A 26,371-nucleotide genomic window follows, 5' to 3' on the forward strand; every position below is an offset into this window, starting at 1 on the left:
GTAGTTTTCTTGCTCCAACTGTAAAATCTTTCGTTTCTTCAGAGAGTCTTCGTTCCTCTTTTTTCCCATATAAATATTTTTTGAAAAATTTGAACTTTACTTATTTTTATTGAAGTATAATTGATTTACAGTATTGCTGGCTTTTTCAGGTGTACAGCAAAGTGATTTAGTTATACATATATATGTATATATCTGTATTCTTTTTTTATCCTTTTCCATTACAGTTTATTACAGGATATTGAATATAGTTCCCTGTGCTATACAGTAAATTCTTGTTGTTTATTTTATTTTATTTTAGGGCGAGTGGGTAATTAGGCTTTTATTTATTTATTTCTTAATGGCGGTACTGGGGACTGAACCCAGGACCTCATGCATGCTTAGCACTCACTGTGCCGCTGAGCTATACCATCCCCTCATTATTTATTTTATATATGGTAGTGTGCATCTGTTAATCCCATACTCCCAATTAATCCCTCCCCCCATTCCTCTTTGGTAACCATAAGTTTGTTTTATATGTCTGTAAGTCTGTTTCTGTTTTGTAAATAAGTTCTTTTGTATTATTTTTTAGATACCACATATGAATGATATAATATTTGTCTTTCTCTGTCTGACTTAACCTCACCTAGTATGGTAACCTCTAGGTCCATTCATGTTGCTGCAAATGGCATTCCTTTATTCTTTTCAATGGCTGAATAATATTCTAGTGTGTATGTGTGTGTGTGTGTGTGTGTGTGTGTGTATACACATCACATCTTTATCCATTCATCTGTTGATGGACACTTAGGTTGCTTCCATGTCGTGGACTATTGTAAACACTGAGGTCCATGTATTTTTTTGAATTAGAGTTTTCATTTTTTCCAGATATGTACTCATAAGTGGGACTGATGGATCATATGGTAGCTCTATTTTTAGTTTTTTAAGGAACCTTCATACTGTTTCCCATAGTGGCTGCACCAATTTATACTCCCACCAATAGTGTAGGAGGGTTCCCATTTCTCCACACCCTCTCCAGCATCTGTTATTAGACTTTTTGATGAATGGACCGTCTGTCCAGTGTAAGATGATACCTCATTGTAGTTTTGATTTGCATTTCTTTGATAATTAGCAATATTGAGCATCTTTTCTTGTGCTTGTTGGCCATCTGTATGTCTTCTTTGGAGAAATGTCTATTTAGGTTTGTCGTAGTTATTTTAAACTCATTGCACAAACTTTTATGTACCCTTTCAAATGTAAGTTACTGTGTTAGGCTATGAAGAAGCCATGTAAGTGGTCCCTGCCATAAGTGATTCACAGTCCTAGGGGGAAAGACAAATTTAAAAATGCTATTGCAAAATGATAAATGCCACGTGTTGGGTGAGCTCATGAGATACAGGAGTAAGACAGATAGAAATAGAGGGATGTCCCAATCAAGGGATAAAGTAGTGCTGAATGTGACTTATTTAAAGACAAGAAAAGCCTTGGTCAAGTGAAAGATGGAGCTTATCACTAATCAGGAAATGATTTACTTGTAGAGGGAAATGATAATGCAGTAACTTGAAAGAGAGTGAATGCACTATGGTTTTAAAGAAGGGCATGTAGCTATAAATGGTCATCCCCAATCATGTGATTTAAACGTATTGTCAAATGGGATGTTAGGATCTGGAATCCAGGGACATGTGGGAATAGTGGAGAGAAGATTAGGGAAAAGTTGGGGTGGTAGTGGAGAGAAAATACTCATTTATCCACCATGGAGCCATTTCGCCAGTGTGTAAGCTAGCTCAAGCTATGTGGAGGATTGCTTTTGGGAAATGCAGCCAGCGGTAGGGCTCTCAGTAATTTTGAGGTTTTTAGCAAAATTTGGAATCAAGCAAACAGGGATGATGGTGGTGGTGGTGGTGATGGTGATGATGATGATAATGATAATGATACAGATGCCCAAGTTGTTACATGTATTTTAAGGGTATCAGAGCTCATTTCAGAAAGTATGCATAATAGTTCAGAAACTGAACAAATGGATATCCGTCAGTAACTTCAAAGCAAAGAAGGGGAGAGGTGGAGAGGGAAGGGGGCGGTGAAAAGAGTGAAGGGGCTCAAAAAGTACAAACTTCAAGTTATGAAATTAAAAGTCATGGGGATGCAACGTATAGCATGGTGACTATAGTTAATGATAGACTATTGACTATTTGAAAGTTGCTGAGAGAGTAGGTTTTTTTTTTCTTACCACTGTCAATATCTCATACACATCACTCACACATTTTTCTCCTTACGTCTTCCTCAGAATATAATTATGTCACCATTTGAGTTAAATTCCCATTTAGTTTATACTTAAATATTCCTTTTTAAATGTCTCAGTACACTAAAATACCCTAGGTGTGTTGTCAGTTCCATAATCTTCTTTGTGATTGGCTTTCATGAAGCTTCTTCATGTGAACTGCTTCTTCTCTGATACAGAGCTATTAATAAATTCATGGGGCATCCCCTTCATATGTACTCCCCTTCCTATCCACCGTATGCCTGAGCTCCACATAATGATAGTAGTCATCTCTATACCTGTCAGCACCTCTGGGGAATGTATATTCTTGGCCTTTCTGATCCAAGCATCATTTTGCTATAGAGTGACTGTTAGTCTACCTTGTGGTACAGGTTTCTGAAACCACAAAGCAAGACTTGTCTAATGGCTTTTATTCTCCTCTCCAGCTCTGCCTTCTCAGGCCCAGTCCATTCCCAGAAAGAAGAGGAAATGACTGACTCCCAGGTAAGTTTTAATGAACGTTATTTGTTCCCTTCCTTATTTTCAGTGCACTTTAAGGGTATTGCGGTAATCCATATGGTAAACTGGAAAATCCTATACAGATAAAACATAGTTTCAGAGGAAATAAATTTGGAAGATTAAGACCAAGAAAGAGTTAAAATATGATTATGCATTCATTCAGAGAGATTAAAGTTGGGCTTCAATTTTGAATTTTGTTGTTATAGGTAAAGCAGATGCATAATTTGCATTGTACATAAGGATAAAATGAAGACTTATTAGCAGAAGTAAGTTTTACATTGGCACCTAGGTCAGTGAATACATTATAGTGTGACTTCCTGTAGTTGATAAACTCAGCTTTTCTGATGGACTGCTTTGATCAAGAACAAAGCAAAGATTATATGTCAAAATAGCTCAGCATTGGAAAGAACGCAAATGAACATCAGTGAGAAAAAAAAAAGGTAAGTTATACTATTTCACGCACTGGGATACTACCCACCTCACCACCCACCCCCCACACACGCAAAGCAGATTGCTGCTGCTTAAACAGCATAGTTACATTCACAAACGTGAAGTGAGAGAAGCCAGATACAAGAGTACATTCTGTATGGTTCCATTTATATAAAATTGAAAACTGGGAAAACTGATCTCTGTGAGAGAGAATAGTGGTTACCCCTGAGGAGGTATTTACTGGGAAGGGACATGATGGAGTCTCCTAGTGTGCTGAAAATCTTCTGTATTTTGACCTAAGTGGTGGGTAAACAAATACATAAATGTATAAAAATGTCTCATTTGTACACTCAAAATGAGTGCATTTTACTACATTCTATGCATGTCATACCTCCTTTTTAAAAAAGCCCTAGAATATCTGAAGAAATAGGTGGAATATGTCTTTCAGGTGACCCTATATAATTATTTTCTTCCATGTGCATTTGCTATAGATTTGGCCACAGTCTAATCATTTCTGGTAAATTCTTATAATTTTAGCCCACTAGAATGTGAACAGAGTGTATCTTTTATTTGGTTTGCTGCTGTATCTCCAACCCCTAGAGCATTGGCTTGGTATATGTAGTTTTTGTGAATATTTGTGGTTTTAATGAATTGAATCCATTGTTCCTTACCTCTTTATTTTATTCTCAGAATAAGTAAAATCTGCCTTATCTTCAAGGATATTTCCTTTTCCTCAGAACCTCATCCTTTTTCTTCAAACTTCCTTTGGAATCTTTCTCTTTCAGTTTTGTCTGGCTCTCTTAGCTGCTAAACAGATCTCACTTTACTGCCTTTTCACTCTTAGCTCAAAGCTTTGCTATACTGAGATAGATAATGTATTTCTTTGACCAAGTGCCCCTATCTAATATCTCTGTATCTCTAGTATTTTCCTCAAACTGAGTTAGTTTTCAAAGTTAACACACCTGTGTAACTAGCAGAAGCACTGGATCAAGAAATAGAGCTTTACCCTAACACCAATTAAACTCCTCCTACACCTTTCCAAGTCATTATCCCCATGCCAGGGGTAACCACTGTTCAGTTTATATTACCATAGATCATTTCTGTCTGTGTTTTAACTTTATGTGATCTATGTACTTTGTGTCTGGCTTCTTTTGCTTAATATTTTGTCAGATTCATGTCGAATTGTTGTATGTAGCTACAGTTTAGTTAATCTCATTACTTTATATCATTCAATTATGTGAATAAACCATAATTTTAGGTATCCATTCTATTACTGATTAGCATTTAGGTAGTTTTTATTTGAAGATAATTAAAATATTGTTCCTATGAACTTTCTTACAGATTTTTGTTGCACATATGTGCACATTTCTTTCTACCAAAGTAGAATTGCTGAATCATAAGTTATGCTTTTATGGATAAGTCAGAAGTTACCTTTTATGATACTGCCAAATAGTTTTCCAAAGTGGTTGTCCAAAATTATACTCTTAACAGTATATTAGCATTCTGAGTTACTCCAGGACAGCCATCTTGAATGTATTTTCTACAGTTACTAAAGCTTGGGTTTTTTTTGGCATAATATCAAACTCATAGGCAATAAAAGGGAAGCTTAACTAAATATGAGTACATAAAAATTACATTCTCCTTTTTTGATACAATCATCATATAAATTGGCAAAACTTGACAACAGTTTCAGTAACAGTTATGGCGGTCCCAATCTGGTATTTAAATACATATTTATAAACCAAATTATAATCCAGTGGAAAACTGCATATAGGACATGAAAAAGAAATCCACAGTTGGAAAAATCAAAAAGAAGAAATACTCAATAAAAATCGCAAATAATAGTAAAACTAATTTCTGTTGTTTGATCAAAGTTTTACATGAATTACCCTATGTAGTTTCCATAAGGAGTATATTTTCTTTTTTTTCCCACGAGTTAGGAAATTAGCACAGAAAAATTAAGGTTATAGGTAAAGGTGTAGTAGAATCAGGATTTAGTCCCAGGTGGTGTAACTGTGAAGCCTGTAACCTTAACCACCATCCTGTGTGGTCTTAGCCTCCCTCATTATTAATGAAATGCAAATAAAATGATTTTTAAAACATAATCATCAGATTAGTCCCATTTTTAAAAAGTTCATTATATCTCAGAACTGATCACTTGTCAACATTTCCAAGGATCTTGTTGTAACCTAGGCCATATCATCTTTTACCTGGAAGAACTTCAGTAACTGTTTGTTAATCTCTCTGAATACATTCTTGACCATCTATACTATAGTCCATTCTCCAGAGAACAACCAAAGTGAAGATTTTAAAATGTGAGGCATTAACTTCTCCACTTAAAATCGCCTAATGGCTTCCCATTACACTTGGAATAAAATTCAGATTTCTTACTGTCCTTTACAGAACCCTTCATGGTATGCCTTCTGCCTGTGTCTTTATCATTATCTTGTGCTACACCCTCCCTCATTCACTGTCTTTCAGCTTTTTCCACACTTGCAATGGAGTTTATCCCTTCCTTGGAGGCTTTTGAACATGCTATTAAAACTAGGAGAAAAGACTAAAGTTCCGACTCAGTTCCCTCTCACTCAGCCCTTCTGTTCTATTCAAATTTTAGGGAGGACAGTTTGCTTTACTCAGCTTACTGATTCAGATATCAATGTCATGTAGAAGTACCCTCACATAGTGTTCAGCCAAATGTCTGGGCAACTTGTGAGCCAGTCAAGTTGACACATAAGAGTAACCATTGCACTATCTTATTTTATCTTACATATTCACTTGTTTATGTTTTCATTTATTTCCCCCAACTAGTATATACATCCCAAGAGGACCAGAACTTTTATCGTTCTTACTGCTACATCCTTAGGCTCTAAACCAGTGCTGTGCACATTTCAGTAACTTATTGGCTAAAAAACCCATAACTCCAGGGCTCAATTAAGAATTATTTTCTCATTCTCTTCAGTGGCAGTTAATATTCATAATGAAAACTTCAACGACTATTAGACCCTCAAATTAGTCTTTGAGCTATCAAAAAAAGTTTCGATTAATTAATTCTCTTGTCCTATTGCTTTAACAAGTAGTGGAAATAGAAGAGTTGGGATTTAGGAGGTATTGCTAAGACTGAATCAAATGAACTTATTGATACATTGTACCTAGGTGTTGGAGAAGAAGTAGGAATGAAAACTTATTATTACAGTTCTATTTTTGGAAAAAAGTGGTTAGTGTTGCCATTAACCAGGATAGAAAAAGTTAATAGCAAAAATTCCTGAATATTATGTTATTACACATAAATCTAATATGGAATAGGTAATGTTACCTGAAATAGTTAACTACCAGTTGCAAACTATTAACTGGATTCTAGGTAGTATATGATAATTAGAAAAGCAAAATTTTCTGTTAGAGAAGATACAGTTTTTCAGTCTATCAAAACATCCAAGATTCATTAAAGTTTAAATTTGTTAAAAGTTTTTTAAAAAGGGAAAAGGCTATTCATTAATATCAGGTAAGATAAAATTCAAGACTGTAAGCTTTAAACAAAGAACAGTGCTTTAAAATGAAGAGTGCAGTAGATAATAGAGATAAATGGTTAAGACTACTTCTATACCAAATAAACTGCAGAAAATTTACTGTAATACTGTGAAAAATAAGAAGAAACGTATCAATAGGAAACTTTAATTGATCTGTGTTAGCTCATGATAGACACATAAGGTAGACAACAAAATAAACATAACTACCAATAACAATTTGACAGAGCTAATTGATTGTCATGTTATAGCCTGGAAACAATATCCCTTTTTTAGATGTGGAAAAACTAAAAGACTGACCATATATTAGGACTGAATGAAAGTAAATTTCAAAAGTACAAATTGTGCATGTTCCACAATGCAATTAAATAGGAAGTTAATAATAAAAATTCAAAAAGAAGACAGTCCCACATGGAAATTTTAAAACTAGCATAAGCAATTCAGATCAAGAGAGATTAAAAATTTACATTACAGAACATCTAAGAAAGTAATGCACAGAAGAAAACCTACAGGCTGAATAATAATGTTAATAAATATAAATAAAATGAACAAAATATAGAGCTGTAGAAATTAGAAATAACATGAGAAAATAGAAGAAGGAATTGGTAAGAATAAAATTGAAGTCAGTGGGTTCACAAAATTGAACCAGTAAAGAACTGCTTTTTCTTCCATCTTTCTCTGTCTTCTCTCATCCTTTTATTATTTTAAAATCTAAGAACAGAGAGGGAATAGAATAAACAACCACATACCCAGTACCTGGAATTAGCATATTTTAATATTTTGTCATTTTTGCTTTGAGATTGTTTTTCAATAAATAATTAGATTACAGATACTCTGTCCCCAGAGGCAATCACTCCCATGAATGTTATGTATATCAATAGAGTCCATGGTTTTATATTTTTACCACAGCAATTTGTGTATATACATATTATATAATGTTGCTCTGTGTTTTAGATTTCTAAGTAACTGGAAACATAATGGACTGACAGTTCTGCAACTCACTTTTCTTTACTCCATATTGTTTTCAAGACATATTCATGTGAATATGTGTTTCTGACTTTGTCTTTTTCCTTTGTTTTGTTTTTCCTTGTCAGTAGCACTCTATCTTAATCACCCTGTCTTTATTATAATAAATCTTGGTATTTGATAATGAAAACAAATCCTCCACCTTTGTTCTTTTTCAACATTGCTGTAGCTCTTTATGGTGAATTGTATTTCCTTATAAATTTTAGAATTAGTCAATTTCTACAATTAAAACTACTGAGATTTTTGTTTTGAATTGAATTGCATTATGTTTACAAATATATCAACTGCAAATACAGTTTTCATCATTTTGAATTCCCATGGCTGCTTTTATTCTTGCATTATTTCAAGTTCTAAATGTTCAGTGTAATGCTGAGTAAATATAGTGGCAGTCATCTCTGTTTCGTTCTTAGTCTTAGGAGTAATACCTTGAATGATTCTCCACTAAGTATGATTATTTTGTGAGTTTTTTGTTAATATGCTTTCAAATAAAAGAGATTTCCTTTTATTCCTAGCCTGCTAAGAGGGTCTGTTATGAATTGGTATTAGTTGTGTCAAATAATTTTCTTATGTATATGATCTTGATCAAATAATTTTTCTTCTTTTTGAATTAATTTGGTTAATGAAAGTGATACATTTTTTATTGAAGTATAGTTGATTTACAATATTGTGTTGGTTTCAGGTGTACAGCAAAGTGATTCATATTTTTTTTCAGATTATTGTTCACTATAGGTTATTACAAGATATTGAATATAATTCCCTGTGCTATACTAGAAACCCTTGTTGCTTATCTATTTTATGCATAGTAGTCTGTATGAGTTAATCCCATACTCCTAATTTGTCCCTCCCCTTCTCCATCCCCTCTTTGGTAACTGTAAGTTTGTTTTCTATGTCCATAAGTCTGGTTCTGTTTTGTGTATAGATTCATTTGTATTATTTTTTAGATTCCACATATAAGTGATACCATATAATATTTGTCTTTCTCTGTCTGACTTACTTCACTTAGTATTCTCTAGGTCTGTCCTTGTTGCTGCAAATGGCAATATTTCATTCTTTTTAGGGTTGAGTAATACTCCATTGTGTATATATATATATACACAATGTGTGTGTGTATATATATATATACACACACACACATCTTCTTTATCCAGTCATCTGTCAGTGGGCATTTAGGTTGCTTTCATGTCGTGGTTATTGTAAATAGTGCTGCTATGAACATCGGGGTGCATGTATCTTTTCAAATTAGAGTGTTCTTCACTTTGGTAAGAGTTTCTATGATAAATGGTTGTTGAATGTTATCAAATGCTTTTTCTGCATCTATTGAGATGATCGTGTGTTTTTGTCTTTTCTTTTATTGCTGTGGTGTATCACATTGATTGATTTGCATATGTTGTACCATCTTTGTGACCCTGGGATGAATCCAACTTGATCATGATGTATGATTTTTTTTAATGTTTCGTTGGATTTGGTTTGCTAATATTTTGTTGAAAATTTTTGCATCTGTATTCATTAGAGATAACTGGTTTTTTTAGATTTCTTTTTTTGTAGTGTCCTTGTCTGGCTTTGGTAGCAGGGTAATGTTGGCCTTGTAAAAATGAGCTTGGGAGTGTTCCCTCCACTTCAGTGTTTTTTTTTTTTTTTAATTTGAGAAAGATTGGCATCAATTCATTTTTAAATATTTGGCAGAATTCACCAGGGAAGCCATCTAGTCTTGGGCTTTTCTTTTTTTTTGGAGGGAGAGGAGGATTTTCTTTATTGGAAAATTTTGATTACTAATTCAGTCTCCTTACTCATATTGGTCTGGTCTGCTTTTCTGTTTCTTCATGATTCAGTCTTGGTAGGATTTATCCTTTTCTTCTAGGTTATCCACTTTGTTAGCATAGTTCATAGTAGTCTCTCCTTTGTATCTGTGATATCAGTTGTAGTATCTCTTTCATTTATGATTCTGTTTGACTCTTCTCACTTTTTTTATTTGTAGAGCTAAAGGTTTGTCAATTTTGTTTCTGGGTTTGTTTTGCTTTTTGGTTTGTGTGTGGGTTTTTTTTTTTTTCCCTTCCCCAAATCAGGTCTTATTTCATTGGTCTTCTCTGTTGTTTTTCTGGTCTATATCACTTATTTCTGCTGTGATCTTTATTATTTCCTTCCTTCTGTTAACTTCGGGCTTAGTTTTATTCTTGTTTTTCTAGTTTCTTAAGTGTAAAATTAGATGGTTTATTTGAGAGCTTTCTTTTTTCTTAATATAGGCATTCATCACTCTTGTAACTACTTTTGCTACATCTGTGCGTTTTGATTTGTTGTGTTTCTATTTTCATTTGTTTCAAGATATATTTTGATTTCCTTTGTGATTTCTTCTTTGACTCAGTGGTTCTTCAGGAGTTTGTTGTTTAATTTCCTTATATTTGAGAATTTTCCAGCTTTGCTCCTTTTATTGATTTCTAGTTTTATTCCATTGTGGTCAGAAATTACACTTGGTATGAACTGACTTTTCTTGTGTCCTATCATATGATCTATCCTAAGGAATGTTCTTTGTATACTTGAGAAGAGTATACTGCTGCTTTTGGGTGCTTTATTCTGTAGATGTCTGTTAGGGCCATACGATCTAAAATGTAGTTCAAATCTAACATTTCCCTGTTTGACTTTCTGTTTGGATGATCTATCCATGGTTAAAAGTGGAGTATTGAAATCCCCTACTATTATTGCATTCCTGTCTATTTCTCCCTTTAGATCGTTAGTATTTACTTAATATATTTAAGCACTCTCATGTTGAGTACATATATGATTGTTATATCTTCTTGATAAATTGTCCCCTTTATCATTATGTAACACCTTTCTTTGTCTCTTGTTATAGTTTTTGATTTAAAGTATTTCATCTGATATGAATATAGCTAATCCTGGTGTCTCTTGGTTTCCACTTGCATGAATATCTTTTGCTATTCCTTCCCTTTGAGACTATGTATGTTCTTAAAGTGGAATTGAGTCCCTTTTAGGCAGCATATGGTTATTTTTTTTTTCAAATCCATCCAGCCACTCTGTGCCTTTTGATTGGAGGATTTAAATATTGATAGGTAAGGCCTTATTATGACATCTTAGTAACTTTTTTCTGGTTTATTGGAGTTCCCTTTTACTTTTCTTTCTCTTGCTGCCTTCCTTTGTGAATTGATGATTTTCCATAGTGGTGTGCTTCCATTCCCTTCTTTTTTTTGTTTGTGAATCTATTATAGGTTCCATTTTGTGGTTACCATGAATCTTAAATAAAACATCTTGTAGATAAGCCTGTGTTATGTTGATAATCACTTAACTTTGACTGCATGGAAAAACTCAACCCTTTTACTCCTCCTCCCCCATTTTTACATTTTAGTTGTCATAATTTACCTCTTTTTAATTGTGTTTTCATTAACAAATTACTGTAGTTGTAGTTTTTAATACTCTCGTCATTTAACCTTTATACTAGAGTTAAGTGGTTAATACACCTCCATATTACAGTATTAGAGATTTTGGAATTTGACTCTATATGTGCCTTTATCAGTGTGTTATATATTTTTATATGTTCTCATGCTATTAATTAGCACCCTTTCATTTTAGCTTGATGAACTCTGTTTAGCATTTCTTGTAAGGTAGGTCTAGTGATGAACATCCTCAGTGTGTGTTTAAAAAGTCTTTATCTCTCCAGACATCTTTGGTGGATAGGGTGTTCATGTTTTGTAGAGTTTTTTCCTTTCAATACTTTGAATATATCATCCCATTCTCCCCTGGCTTAGAAAGTTTCTGCTAAAAAATCCATACTGAGTCTAATGGGGATTTTCTGCTTTTTTCTTGCTAATTTTAAGATTCTTTCTTTGCTTTAATTTTTGACATTATAAAGTGTCTTGCAGAGGATCTCTTTATATTTAGTTTGGTGACCTGTGAGCTTCATGAACTTGGGTATCCAAATCTCTCTCCAGATTTGGGAAGTCCTCAGCTTTTACTTCTTTGAATACAGTTTGTGCCTCTGTTCTCTCTCTATTCACATTTTGAGACTCCCAGAATGTGAATATTCTTTAAAGTCATGGAACCCCATAATTCATGTATGGTTTCTTCACTCTTTCATTCTTTCTTCTCCTTTGACTGGATAATTCAAAATTCTGATCTTTTAAGTCAGAGGTTCTTTCTTCTGCTTGATCTATTCTCCTATTGATGTTCTCTTTTGCATTTTTTATTTCATTCACTGTGTTCTTCAGCTCCAGAATTTCTTTTTTTAAAAAAATTTAACAGTAATTCTTTATTTTCATCAAAGTTAGAGTTAACATTTACCACGCTGTTTCTTTTTTTTTCCCAGAATTTTTCTTTGATTCTTTTTTATAATTTCTATCTCTTTGTTAAACATTTCATTTTGTTTGTGTATTATTTTTCTTGGTTTGATTGAATTATATTTCTGTTTTCTTGTAGTTCATTGATTATCCTTAAAACAACTATTTTGAATTCTTTATTGAATGTCTTGAAAATCTCCATGTCTTTTGGATCAGCTATGGAAGATTATTGTGATCCTCTTGTGCTATCATGTTTCCTTGATTATTCATGTTTCTTGAAGTTTTGCATTGCTGTCTTCACCTGCATTCACCTCCTCCAGTCCTTGCTTACTGCCTCAGGAGAAAAGTATCTTCCATCAGCCCTATGGATTCTGAGACCTTCTCAGAACTTCTATGGATAAACCTGCTCTACTCTACTCTCTCCCTCTTATGGCAGGATTCTTAAGATTGTATGACTTCTCCCAATCCAGCAACACACTAGGCAGGTTGCTGAGAGCCTTCCTTTTGTTTCCCCCATTTTTTATATTCAGTATAAATTGGTACCCAAGATCCCTTTAACTCACAGTATTAAAGATATGTGCTTACTAAATGAATGAACATAAACTGACAGGCTGCTATTATGTTTTTTTGTTAAGACAGTAACAAAACCAGGTAAAATTTATTTTATAGCCTCTTATCTTTGTGTACTCTCAGAACAAGTTTCAATATTTTTTGTCCAGAACATCTAAGATGGATGACTTCAGATTGAGTGCGAGTATGTTACAGGAAACAGTGACATTCAAAGATGTGGCTATTGACTTCACTCAGGAAGAGTGGCAGCAATTGGATCCTGCTCAGAGGAACCTGTACCGGAATGTGATGCTAGAAAACTATAACAACTTAATCACAGTGGGTAAGGGTAGTTTCCTGTACAACTCAAATTCTGGGATTAAAGTGCCCTTTTTTCTTCAGGTGTTTCTGAAATGTGTGGAACCTGAAACATTACACTTAAGTGTGGCCTTTAGATGCCTTTGTTCACATGATTGTGCATGCTGCAGCTTTCAGAGCAAAATGTCATCCTTGGTTATGTTTCAGAAGTCAGCATCCCCAGAAATCATACTTACCTTGTCCTTTAGGAAGCCAAATTTCCCTGGGCTCGCCTCAATTTTTGAATGATTCTTTGTTCCTAGTATTTATGCCCAGATCTTAATGTCACTTCCCTTTGACAGGATGTCCATTCACCAAACCTGATGTGATTTTCAAGTTGGAGCAAGAAGAAGAACCATGGGTGGTGGAGGAAGAAGTGTTAAAGAGACATTGTCCAGGTTAGTGGGAGGGAACCATACAGATGAGTAGGGGCCAGAACCCTTTAATGGTTAATCTGTAAGTTGTTGATCCCCCTTAAATGTTCTTCAGTGGTATTTTTTTTAAGGCTGTACAATTTTATAATGACAATTGGTGTGAATTCTTTATATACCTACAATGTCACTTCTAGATAACTTTCTTAAATTCTTTCCTCAAAGCTTCTTTTCTCAGAACCTGAAAGACCAGTTAGCTTTCTTACCTGTGTGCTAGATATCAACATTTCCTAATTCATTCCAGTTTTACTTTGATAATCATTCTAGTATTAGCATCTTCAGTGTTTTCTGCTCACTGTTTTACATTGGATCCTTTCCTTTTGTGTTCAGATATTCATAGAACTGTAATTGAAAGTCAGTGCTGATTTTCTGCTACCTCTCATTTTCTGCTACATTTGTCAGGTATATATACATGTGCTTGTTTGTGTGTGACATAGGTGTATACATATGTAAATATATATGCATACATATAGATGCACACACATATATACATATACATGCATACACATACATACATATATTTCTAATTTGATAGATATTGCAGTGTCTTTTTTCCCCTTCAAAGAGATTATAACAATTTATATTTCTACTAACAATTTCTGCAACATAGTTTATTAGCACTTCTTAAATCTTTGCCAATTTGATAAGTGAAAAATAACTTACTATGGTCTGAATTTGAATTTCCTTTATTATAAGTGAAGACAAGCATCTTTTCATATGTTTAAAATCTATCTATATTTCTTTCTTATGAACAGTTTGGGTTTCATGCTCTTTTTTCTATTGAATTCTTAATTTGTATGAACCCTTAACATGTTAAAGTGATCAACCCTTTCTCTCTCATCTTTTTCTAGTTTTTTTCCTCCTGTTGTCATTGCTTTTTGAAGTACTTTTTGCAACTTGAGTTTAGAGTTCATAGAATCAAAATAACAATCTTTTCTTATAGGAGATTATCATATGGTTTTTTTCCTTTTAGGTATATGGTTCAATATTATTTACATATTTATTAATGCCTCATCCTCATTTTTGCTCTGAATTTAAATTATTATTCTAACTCAGCCTTTCAAGTCAGTGTTACACTGGTTTCATAAATAATATTTGGAAGGTTTCCTTCCTGTTCTAAAACATTTATATAACATTGGCATAAAACTCCCTTAAGATTTTTGTTTAAGGGGGCCAGCGTACAGGTTGGTGGTAAGAGTGTGTGCTTAGCATGCATGAGGTCCTGGATTCAGTCCCTGGTACCTCCATTAAAAATAAATAAATAAACCTAATTACCCCCCCCCCAAATAAAGTAATATGAATAGTAAAACAAACAAACATACAAAAAAGTCAAAAAAATTTGTTTTATCTTACCTGTTGAAGTTATGGATTTTGTGGATTATTTGGACCCTGTGGATTTTTGAGGGAAGTTTCTTTGACAGCTTTTTCCCATTTTTACTTTTATAACTTTTCTATGTAGGTGGTTATGTCTCTCTTGGCAATAGTTTTTGATAATAGGTTGTAATTTTCCAGAAAGTTATGCATTTAATCCTGGTTTTCACAGAGTTGAAAAAGGTGATCGCCATGTATATTTAAATTTCCTCTGTATTCTGAAAAGTTTACTATATATTGATGTTCCTGGACCATCTGTTATTTCTTTTGTTTTTATTTTTTGTTTTTGTAGGGGGTAGGTAATTAGGTGTTTATTTTTATTTTATTTTATTTTTTTAATGGAGGTACTAGAGATTGAACCCAGGACCACGTGCATGCTAAGCATGCACTCTGTCACTAAGCTCTACTCTCCCCACAGGGTCATCTGTTATATTTAACAGTTTGTTTCATCTATTTTCAAATCTGTTTGTATAAAATTACTCATAGTATTGTCTTCTTCCTTATGTCTTCCATTAATTCTGAAACATTCCCAGCATCATCAGATATTGGCTCTCCTTCACTGGCTTAACACTCTACTTCTGAGACTCCTATTAGATAGATGCTTTTTATTTTTTCCTCAATATTTTTTAATTTCCTTTGCTATTTTCTACCTCTGTACTCTGTGTTGCTTTCAGAGTGATTGCTTCAGATAAATCTTCCAGTACTAATTCTCTTTTCAGTTGTATTTATTCCTCTTTTACACTCATCCATGTTTTTTAGAAAATTTTAGGAGCATCTTTTATTTTTAAAATTTTTTGTTTTTCATTTTTGATGTTGTTTTCTTTTTATGTCTTTCTGGCCTTTGTTAATAATTTCTGTGACTTCTTCGGCTTTGTGTTTTTATCCTTTATTTCTTTAAAAATACTGCTCTTTTATATCCTGAATCTGACAGTTACAGTGTCTTAAGTCCTCAGGTTTGAATATCTTCTTTTTGATGACTCACTTAATGTACTTGCTTCTTCACATGCTTGATGATTGCTGATTCTGAGTTTGAATTTTTTAAATCTTAATTTGCGATAATCTTATTGTCCTAAATTGGGGGTTGCTTTCTTCTGAAGATGATTTGCATGTGTTTCTGGTGGGTTCCAAGAGGCATTGCCAAGAGTATCAGCTGAACGTTCTCTGAAGGTCCTAGCTTTTTGTAGGAATGTCAGTTGAGCTTTATTGATGGCTCAAGGGTCTTACACTTTAGTTAACAGGGCTATTGTTTCCCTAAGTACTCAAGTCAGATCTATTGTCCAGGTTGCTTTCTTTTTTTTTTCAATTGAAGTATCGTCAGTTACAGTGTGTTCATTTCTGGTATACAGCATGATGTTTCAGTCATACATATATATTCTTTTTCATAGTCTTTTTTGTTATACATTACTACAAGATCTTGAATATAGTTCCTTGTGCTATACAGAAAAAATTTGGTTTTTTATCTATTTTATGTATAGTAGCCAGTATTTGCAAATTTCAAACTCCCAATTTATCCCTTCCCACCCACTTTTCCCCCAGTAACCTTAAATTTGTTTACTATGTCTGTGAGTCTGTTTCTGTTTTGTAGCCATGTTGCTTTCTAATTCTTTCTCTCAGACCTGGTTTTGGCTATTAGTTGTTTTGTTTTTGTTTTGGTCATTTTTTTGTGTATGCTGCTGGGGTGTGATTGGTGGAGAGTATTGTGGTGTTCTTGGAGGTTTATGCTACTTCCGATAAGCCCAGTGATGCATTAGAATTTCTGCTTTATCCATTATCTTGTTTTGCGATATGAGGTTACCCTACTATAATTTTAATACTCAAAGTCCTTATGTAATTAATACCTCTCTCTCTCTCTGTCTTTCTTTCTCTCTCTTTTTCCCCCATTTTGCATGGTGTTCCTTGTTTTGGGTTGTTTTATTTTTCTCTATCATCTCTTTTCTTGGTTCTGCTAGTTAATTTTTTAGCTTTTTTGTTTTCTCATTGTTTCTTCTTCATGGATTTATATTTCTATTTTGAGCTCTTGATTCACAGCTAGTATTTTCATTAAGTTTATTCATTCATGGCAATACCTTTAGTCAGGGTATTCATTTACTATGTCTCATAATTGCTTTAGCTTGTATTTTTGGTTTGCTTTCTTTGTATCATGTTTCTTTTCTTTTTTCTTTTGTAACTTTTTTAGAGATCTGATTCCAGCACCTTCTCAGTTTTGAGTGAGGATAGTTCTTCCTTGACCTGATTTTTTTAAGAAAGATAATATTGGGGAAGGAGAAGGAGTGCTCTGATCTAAAGCAGGGATTCGTAAACTATGACCTGTAGGTCAGCCACTTGTTTTTGTAAATAAAGTTTTGCAACACAGCCACACTCAGTCATTTACATCTTTTTTTTTTTAACTGTCAGTTTACTTTTTTTTTTTTTTAACTTTTTTTGTTTTGTTTTAATGGTGGTGCAGGGGATTGAACCCAGGACCTTGTACATGCTAAGCATGCACTCTACCAATGAGCTATACCCAACATTTACATCTTGACATCTAATACTTTCAGATTAACAAAGGCAAAGTTGAATAGTTGTGTCAAAGACTATAGGACCCACAAAGCCTAAAATATTTACTATCTGACCTTAAAAAAAAGTTTGCCAACTCTTGACGGGTAGCAATGCATCTGTGCTTCATACTGAAGCCTTTTATTCTATGTGGTTGTGTGAATGTATGTTTAGGCTTTATTTCTTCTCATCCAAAAAGGAACTGCAGCTGCAAGTCTTCTCATACTCTGAATCTTACACTCTCACCCCAACAGACTTCTTCCTAAAAAAGATAGTATTTCAGAGTATTTCCTTGTTTGGTTCTGGCTTCCTTAAGATACCTTGAGATAACAAGTCTCCTGTTATCAGCCTACACGCCCAAATTTCCATGTTGTAATCACGGGTTACTTAATTTGGCACTTCAAGGTGTAATATCCATTTTGACATTGTCAGCTGCTGGCTCTGTCCAGGATCAGCAAGAGCAGCTGTCTTCTCTTAGAATATTTCTTCCCCTGTTCCACCCTTCACTATGTGTGTCAGCAGTAATTCATTTATTCTACTTGGGGTTACAGCTACCTCCTAGGATCACTGAAGAATCAATGACTGTTCATTCTTGTTTGTAAACTAGAAAAGAGATCAGATACTTTTTCATTCCACCATCTTAAAACATGGAGTGTTTTTATCACATTTGATATTTTGATCTTGTCCTTGCCTCACGTCTGCTTGGATAGTACCTTAAAGACCTGATCGTACCCTCTCCCTCCACATCTTTTACTTTATTGAACTTCCTTTTCCTTGAACTGAGATAACTCAAAAGCTTAGGCTTCGTATTCTGCCTCCTTTTCTACATTTATAATCTGCGACCAAGTCTCTTAACTTTACCTGCATTACAGCTTCACAAGACTTTTTCCTTTACTTTATTCTCAGTCTGGCAGAGAGGGAGAAAAATCTCCATTTTCGTATCTTGGGGCTAAGCAGCAACTAGGGACTGGATGTCTCCCCTTATGGTACAGGGACTTTCACTTACTCTGTGTTGGAGCCAGTTCATTATCTTTGCATCCCTCTCCCTGGTGTCCGCGATGCTAGAGCCTTTCTGCTCATATTTCTCAAAAGAATGATGTTCTATCTTCTCTAGGGTGGAAGAGTGGTCTTTGTTAGTTTATATCTTTTTCTTTCTTTATTTTGTATTAGTGTGGTTTTGAGTAGTATCAGAGATAGATTCATGTTTTTATTAGACCATATTTAAGCTTAATTTCTCATTCTATGTTTTATCCTCTCCTCAATACTTACTCCCTACTCACTCATGCTAGGTGGGCTCTTCCAGTTTTATATTCTAACTCTTTTATCCAGTTTTTACCTTGCTATTGTTTATTCTCATTTTAGTTACTGTTCAGAACAATTTTATTTTTTCACTTTTTAAAATACATAACACATGCTAATAGTTCAAATTTTTTTAAGTACAAAAGGATATATATTGAAAAGTAATTTTTCTTCTTACCCATTTCTTCCTCTATGTTGGAAACCCATAGTATCATTTTCCTTTGAGCTATTACTTACTTGTATTTTCAGACATTTTTATTGAAACCACTTTAAGTTAATTAATTTGTGGATCACTATCATCTTTGCTGTCAGATGTTCTTTTCCAAGAATGTGGTATGCCTTTTGTCGTAGTTTCCTAGGGCTGCTGTAACAAAATAGAGGCTAGAAATACAAAATCAAGGTGTAAGCTGGCTGTGTTCCCTCTGAAACCTATAGGAGAAGGCTCTTTGCCTCTTTCAGCTTCTGGTATCCCTAGACATTCATTGGCTTGTGGCAGCATAACTGCACTCTGTGTCTGTATCTGTAGTGTTCTCCCTGTGTTTCTGTCTCTCCATGTGGCATTCTTTTTATAACACCAGTCATATTAGATTAGGGGCTACTCCATGTGACCTCATCTTAATGTACTATGTCTGCAACGACCTTATTTTCAAATAACTTCATGGTCTGAGGTACTGAGGATTAAGACGTCAACATATATTTGATGGGGGGCAAAAAATTCAACCCATAAAACTTCCATTTTTTTAAATCTTTGTGTGCATTTTAAAGTTTTGAAATAATTTTTGGACAGTTCTTATTAAATTTATTCCTAGATTTTTCATATATTTGTTATTGTAAGTGTAATCTTTTCTTATATTTTCTAAATAGTTGTTTGTATATATGAAGGTTATTGAAACTGAATATTAATTTTCTATACACAGTGAATTTAATTTCTTTCTATAATTTTTCAAGTGACTTTTGATTTTGCAAGTAAGCAGTTTTAGTGTTGACAAATAATATTAATTTTACCTTTCCTTTCCAAATTATTATACCTCTAGTTTCTTTCTCTTATTTAACACACTACCCTGTACTATAATAATAGTGGTGACAGCACTCCTCCTTTTCTTATTCCTGTCTTTAACTTAATGAATGCTTTGGGATTTTTCCCATTAAGGACGCTGTCAGTGGTTAAGTTGTACTGTGCTTTTTCTAATATGTGTCTGTCTATTCCCGTTTTATAAAGTTTTTTTTATGGAAAACAGATGTTGAGTTTTATTATCTTTTTAATATTTTTGGAACTATTTACTTGATTTTTCACCTTTGACTTATTAATGTATTTACTTACAGTAATAGATTTTCCTAATATTGAAGCATACTTATATTCCTGGAAAAAATCAACATATGTATGATATGCTTATATTTAATGTGCTTCTGGGTCACTTTTTTCTTCTGGGTCACTTTTTTCTTCTGGGTCATTTTGATATATAGAATTTTTGCATTGATACTCATAAATGAAACTGGTGTATAGTTTGCATTTTTGGTTGTCATTTTTATCATTTATAATTATAAATAATATCATTATTAATATTGTTTGTTTCACGTAGCAAGAAATGGTAATTCTTTTTTCCTTTTGTAACATTTCACACTGCATTAATGGATGTCTCTTAGATGTTTCTTTAAATTCCAAAGTCAATATCTCTGGGCCTTTCTTATTTGTTTTGTTTTTAGGGGATTTCTTTTCATATTTTTCCTTTTATTTTGTTGACATTGGTCTATATTTGTTTTCTACATCTTACAGTCAGTTTTGGTAATTTACGTTTTCCAGAAAATTATTTGTCAACGCATTTTATAAAAGTGTATTTAAATAGAGTCCTGTAAAATACTTTTATGATTTTTTAGCTTCCCGTTTTTGTTTTTCTATCATTATTTCTTCTTACTTTATTTGTACATTCTGCATTCCCTGTTTTATTTTCTAACAGTTTCTGTCTTTTTCTTTGAGATCCCATTTAGAAGAAATCAAAGCTATTTGTATTATTAAGTATCTGACTGTACTCATATTTCATTTCCTAGAATTTCATAAAGCTTAGGAAATAGATATAGGTACCTCAAATTTGCTTAATAGGAAACTAGGCCATAAGCCAAAAATCAATCCCAAACATAATTTTTTTGAAATTTTTTGATATAATTTTGGAAAAATTTACAAGTGATACTTATTTGCAATCTGTTTTAGGAGAAATATGGGGAATTGATGAGCATCAGAAAATCCAGGACAGACTTTTGACACAACTTGAAGGTAAATTCACAAAAACACTGACTGAGGAAAAAGTCAATGCATGTCATGAGAAATTTGCAAATGCATTTCCTCCAGACTCAGACTTTTTCCCTTCCAGTCACAATCTCTATGAATACGACTTATTTGGAAAGTATTTCGACTATCATAATGAGAGAGTCCTTATAAGAAAAGAAAATTGTGAATATAATGAGCCTGTGAAATCATTTGGCAGTACATTATCCCATTTTGTAGTAACCCCCTTTAAGTGTAATCATTGTGGAAAAGGTTTCGATCAAACCTTGGACCTCATCAGACACCTGAGAATTCATACTGGAGAGAAACCCTATGAATGTAAAAAATGTAGAAAAGCCTTCAGCCACAAAGAAAAACTCATTAAACATCATAAAATTCACAGTAGAGAGCAGTCTTATGAATGTAATGAATGTGGGAAAGCTTTCATTAAAATGTCAAATCTCATTAGACATCAAAGAATCCATACTGGAGAGAAACCTTATGCATGTAAGGAATGTGGGAAATCCTTCAGCCAGAAATCAAATCTCATTGATCATGAAAAAATTCATACTGGAGAGAAACCTTATGAATGTAATGAATGTGGAAAAGCATTCAGCCAGAAGCAAAGCCTCATTGCACATCAGAAAGTTCATACTGGCGAGAAACCTTATGCATGTAATGAATGTGGTAAAGCCTTCCCTCGAATAGCATCTCTTGCTCTTCATATGAGAAGTCATACAGGAGAGAAACCTTATAAATGTGATAAATGTGGAAAAGCCTTCTCTCAGTTTTCCATGCTTATTATACATGTAAGAATTCATACAGGTGAGAAACCCTATGAATGCAATGAATGTGGAAAATCCTTCTCTCAAAGCTCAGCCCTTACTGTACATATGAGAAGTCATACTGGTGAGAAACCTTATGAATGCAAGGAATGTAGAAAAGCCTTCAGCCACAAGAAGAACTTCATTACACATCAGAAGATTCATACTAGAGAGAAACCTTATGAATGTAATGAATGTGGGAAAGCTTTCATTCAGATGTCAAATCTCGTTAGACATCAGAGAATTCACACTGGGGAAAAACCTTATATATGTAAGGAATGTGGCAAAGCCTTTAGCCAGAAATCAAATCTCATTGCTCATGAAAAAATTCATTCTGGAGAGAAACCCTATGAATGTAATGAATGTGGTAAAGCCTTCAGCCAAAAGCAAAACTTTATTACACATCAGAAAGTTCACACTGGAGAGAAACCTTATGATTGTAATGAATGTGGTAAAGCCTTCTCTCAAATTGCTTCCCTTACTCTTCATCTGAGAAGTCACACAGGGGAAAAGCCTTATGAATGTGATAAATGTGGGAAAGCCTTCTCTCAGTGCTCACTGCTTAACTTACATATGAGAAGTCATACAGGTGAGAAGCCCTATGTATGTAATGAATGTGGGAAAGCTTTCTCTCAAAGAACTTCGCTTATTGTGCACATGAGAGGTCATACAGGTGAGAAACCTTATGAATGTAATAAGTGTGGAAAAGCCTTCTCCCAAAGCTCCTCCCTTACTATACATATACGAGGTCATACAGGTGAGAAACCCTTTGACTGTAGTAAATGTGGAAAAGCCTTTTCTCAAATCTCATCTCTTACACTTCATATGAGAAAACATACAGGTGAGAAGCCCTATCATTGTAATGAGTGTGGTAAGGCTTTCAGCCAGAAGTCACACCTTGTTAGACACCAGAGAATTCATACTTATTAGAAATAGAAACCCTGTGAATCTCATGAATATGGAAAAGTCTTCAGAAGGAATTAGCACCTCCTTGTGCATTATGTAATTGGATCTAGAGCAGAAAACTGTGAATGTGGGAAAGCCTTTTGAAGAAGTCACACATTTGTGAAACATGAGAATCTTACCAAGGTGACAAATTTTATACTGAAAAGGTGATCATCAAAAATCTTCAGCAGACATCTTATCTGATGATAACATTTACCCAGCATTCTCATTAATATCTGAAACAGGATATTTGCTATTAGTATGTCTACATGCTACTTGAGCTCCTAGCCAATATCTTAAGCAAGAAAAAGAAGATTGGAGAAAAAAAGAAACTATAAAAATAACCTGTTATATGAGAATAGTTAATTAGAAAATATGTTGATATAAAATATCTAAGAATAAATAATGAATTATAAGACACATATAAAGTTATACAACATTTTGAAGGGCACAAAAGAACACCTGAAAATTTGAGAAAAATAGCATTGTCTGAAAAGATTTGAGATTGTAAAAATATATATATATATAAAATTTCCCACAAATCTCTATGTTTAAAGTACATCCACTCAAAAGTTTTACCAGTTATATTTTAAAAATTTCACAAACTGAATCAAAATTTTACATAGGGAGTTAAAGGACCACTAATGGCTAAAAAAAAATGTGAAAGCAAAAGAAAAGGCAGACTACTAGATATCATCACATATTTATGTAAAGCTGCTGCCACTTGAACAATGTGTTCTTGATGAGTAAATAAATCAGTGGAAACAAACTGGGGACTGGAGGAAGGAAATACAGGAATTATGTGTACTATAGTGCTATTAAAACCACTGGGAAAAGGATGGCCTATTCAATAAATGGAAGATTCAACAAAAACTGTTAGCTCTCTACTTTATACCATATACAAAAATAAAACCCAAACAGATTGAAGACAATATAAAATACAAAATTTTATAACTATGATAAAATAGAATAGACTATATTTCTTACTTTAGAGTGACAGGACTTCTTTAAAAACACATAAATACGGAACATTCAATTCTATTTTGGTGTATTGGCTTTAGAAGCACCACATTTGTGCACAGAGATACATGTATCTCGCTATGTTCACTGCATCATGGTTTGTATTTACTTTAAATTGGACAGAACAAGCATTTCCGTTAGTAGAGAGACAGGTCAATACGATGTGATTATTTCTATGAAAACACCATAAAGATATAAGTTTGATATATCATTACATTGATAGATTACAATACATAATATTGAGAGAAAAAAGCAAACGTACAATGAAACATGGTATAACAGTTCTATAAATTTAATATAACAGTGCAAAGTACAGTACTGTGTATTGATCTTGAATACATATGTGACATTGGTTGACTTTTAGGCATTGGAAGCAGTTGTTTTATTTATTTGTAATATTTCTTTAATAAAGAATGAAAGTGGATATGGCAGCAGTAACAAGTCTGGTTGTCAAAATTATGTTGTGGTTTTTTGAAAAAATTCTTTATTGTTTCTATAAAATAAGAAATAGGTAGAAAAAACCTGTACCTATAGAAACAATTTTTAAATAGATTGTTACTTTGATCAGATACTAACATTTACAGAAAATTATCTTTAATAATACATAAACCAAACCTGAATTAAAATAATACTCTTGCTTCATAATGTTAATTAGGATAATACAAATCAGAAGTGTATAACATTTGTTTGAGGCCAATTTTTAGATTTTTCATTTTTATTTCAAACGCAAGTTCCTCCCTATTTGAAAGCAGTGAAGAAACAAAAAAAATATTCAATTGTTGAGATAACTGACTCTCCATTTGGGAAAAAAAAATCACCTGCATTTGGGTTGGTTTTAAATTGAGGGAAAGAGACCATTCGTACTGTAAAATGTTATTAATGTTCTAACATGTCAAGCCAATGGACAGTTTCCGTATTAGAGCAGAAGCAATTCCAGTGTATTTCAACAAATATTTCTTTGGTTTCTGGATCCTTAAATGGAGATGCAGATGCTGGTAATTTTGTGTGTGTCAGGTAAGAGACCAGCGTATGTGAAAGTTCGTATCTTCCTGTACTACAGGTGTTTTGTATTCAGGCCTTTCAAATATTTATAGTACTCCAAGTTCTTTTTCTATGAAAAGCCCACTCATGTATTTTGTCTATTTTTTTTCTCTACTAGGACTTTAAGAAAACATTTTTATTTAGAAATAATTACAGATTTATAGGAAGTTGAAGTACTATTTAGTTTGTATACCCATATCCAGTTTCCCCTAATGGTAACATTTTACGTAACTATAGTAAACATCAAATTTGACACTGGCGATCAACAGACTTTACCAGAGTTCACTGATTTTATATGCACTTGTGTACGTGTGTCTGTGTAGTTCTATTCAGTTTTATCTAGTGTAACTTTGTATAGCTACCACCACAATCAAAATACAGAACTTGCAACACTATATCTTGTTCTATCCCTTTATAATCACACCCATCCTTGTTTCCTCCCTTTGCTCGCCATTCCTAGTCCCTGCCAACCACTACTCTATTCTCCATAATTTTGTCATATCAGGAGTGTTCATTAAATGGAATTACTATATAACCTTTTAAGACTGGCTTGTTTTCCCCCCACTAAACATGATTCCCTTGAGATCAATCCCAGTTGTTGTAGGTACAATTTGTTCTTTTTTGAGTAATTTCTGAGTAATTTTTTGTGGTATAGATATACCATGATTCTTTAAATATTCAGCCATTGAAAGACATTTGGATTGTTTTCAGTTTTTGGCTATTACAAATCTGCTATGAACATTCTCTGCCATTTTATTGGTTGTTTTGTTTGTTCCATTTTTTGTTCCTCTGTTTCACTTGCTGTGGGTTACATGAGCATTTTTTAGAATTCTACTTTATCTAGAGTTCGTAAGTACATCTCTTTGTATAATTTTTAGAAATTGCTTCAGGTATTAAATTATGCTTATATAACTCATCAAAGTCTATTTCTTCAAGTTCACTGATAAGTTCCTCTGTCCCCTCTATTATGCTTTTGAGCACATCCATTGAGTCTTTTGGTTACTGTTTTTTTGGTTTAAAATATTCCAATTTGTTCTTTATATTCTCCCTTTCTTTGCTAAATTTTCTATTTTTTAAATTTAAGTATGTACATGATTTGTTCACTGAAGCATTTGTATGACTGCTGTTTTAAATTTTTATGACTGATATGATGACTGATTTTCAGTTCTTTTCTGGATATTCTGGGTGTTGTGTTGTGAGACTCTAGATCTTATTTAACCTTCCTTTTTGCAGGCAGTCACTCTGTTTAGGTGTAGCCTGAAGGTCCAGTTTGGGATAGATGTTCAGCTCCCTGCTGGGCCCCACAGACTCCACCCAAGCAAAAGAGGAGCTAACACCCACCTCATTTTCAGTGGGTCAGGGTGGAAGTTAAGCTCTCCATCAAACCCAGCTAAAACAGCTGGGAAGGATAAAGGAGGGGAAAGAGTGTTGGCTAGCGCCACTTTGTGGCTAGAATTCGTTCTGTGGGGATGGAAGTCCAGCTCTCCATTGTGCCCTGATAACATGGAAGAGAGGGAGAAGCTGGTTGTTGAACAGCACTACCTGGAACCACCTGGCTCTACCTCACTGCTTTTGGGCCAGCATGGAAATTCATCCCGCCTGACACTACCCTGTTGGTGAGGCAGGAGGCAAACTTACCTCACTGCCACTGGGTGTGGCCCTAATGGGTCATTAATTTTTAAATTTTTAGTGCTATAATACATTCTGGATACAAAACCTTTGTCAAATACT

General features: G+C 33.7%; 1 protein-coding gene across 1 annotated transcript in view; it reads left to right on the forward strand.

Moving 5' to 3' along the window:
* The window catches only part of ZNF569 (zinc finger protein 569), a 34,929-nt gene extending 10,896 nt beyond the window's left edge, over positions 1 to 24,033 (forward strand). Inside the window, 6 exon segments of the mRNA XM_072968659.1 lie at positions 2,677 to 2,734; positions 2,956 to 3,015; positions 12,728 to 12,900; positions 13,217 to 13,312; positions 20,757 to 22,477; positions 22,479 to 24,033. Of these exon segments, the coding sequence (XP_072824760.1) occupies positions 12,738 to 12,900; positions 13,217 to 13,312; positions 20,757 to 22,477; positions 22,479 to 22,640 (2,142 nt within the window). The 5' untranslated portion in view covers positions 2,677 to 2,734; positions 2,956 to 3,015; positions 12,728 to 12,737 and the 3' untranslated portion in view covers positions 22,641 to 24,033.
* Positions 24,034 to 26,371: the final 2,338 nt, after the last annotated feature.

Source organism: Vicugna pacos, chromosome 9, assembly GCF_048564905.1.
Source record: "Vicugna pacos chromosome 9, VicPac4, whole genome shotgun sequence".
Classification (NCBI taxonomy): Eukaryota; Metazoa; Chordata; class Mammalia; order Artiodactyla; family Camelidae; genus Vicugna; species Vicugna pacos.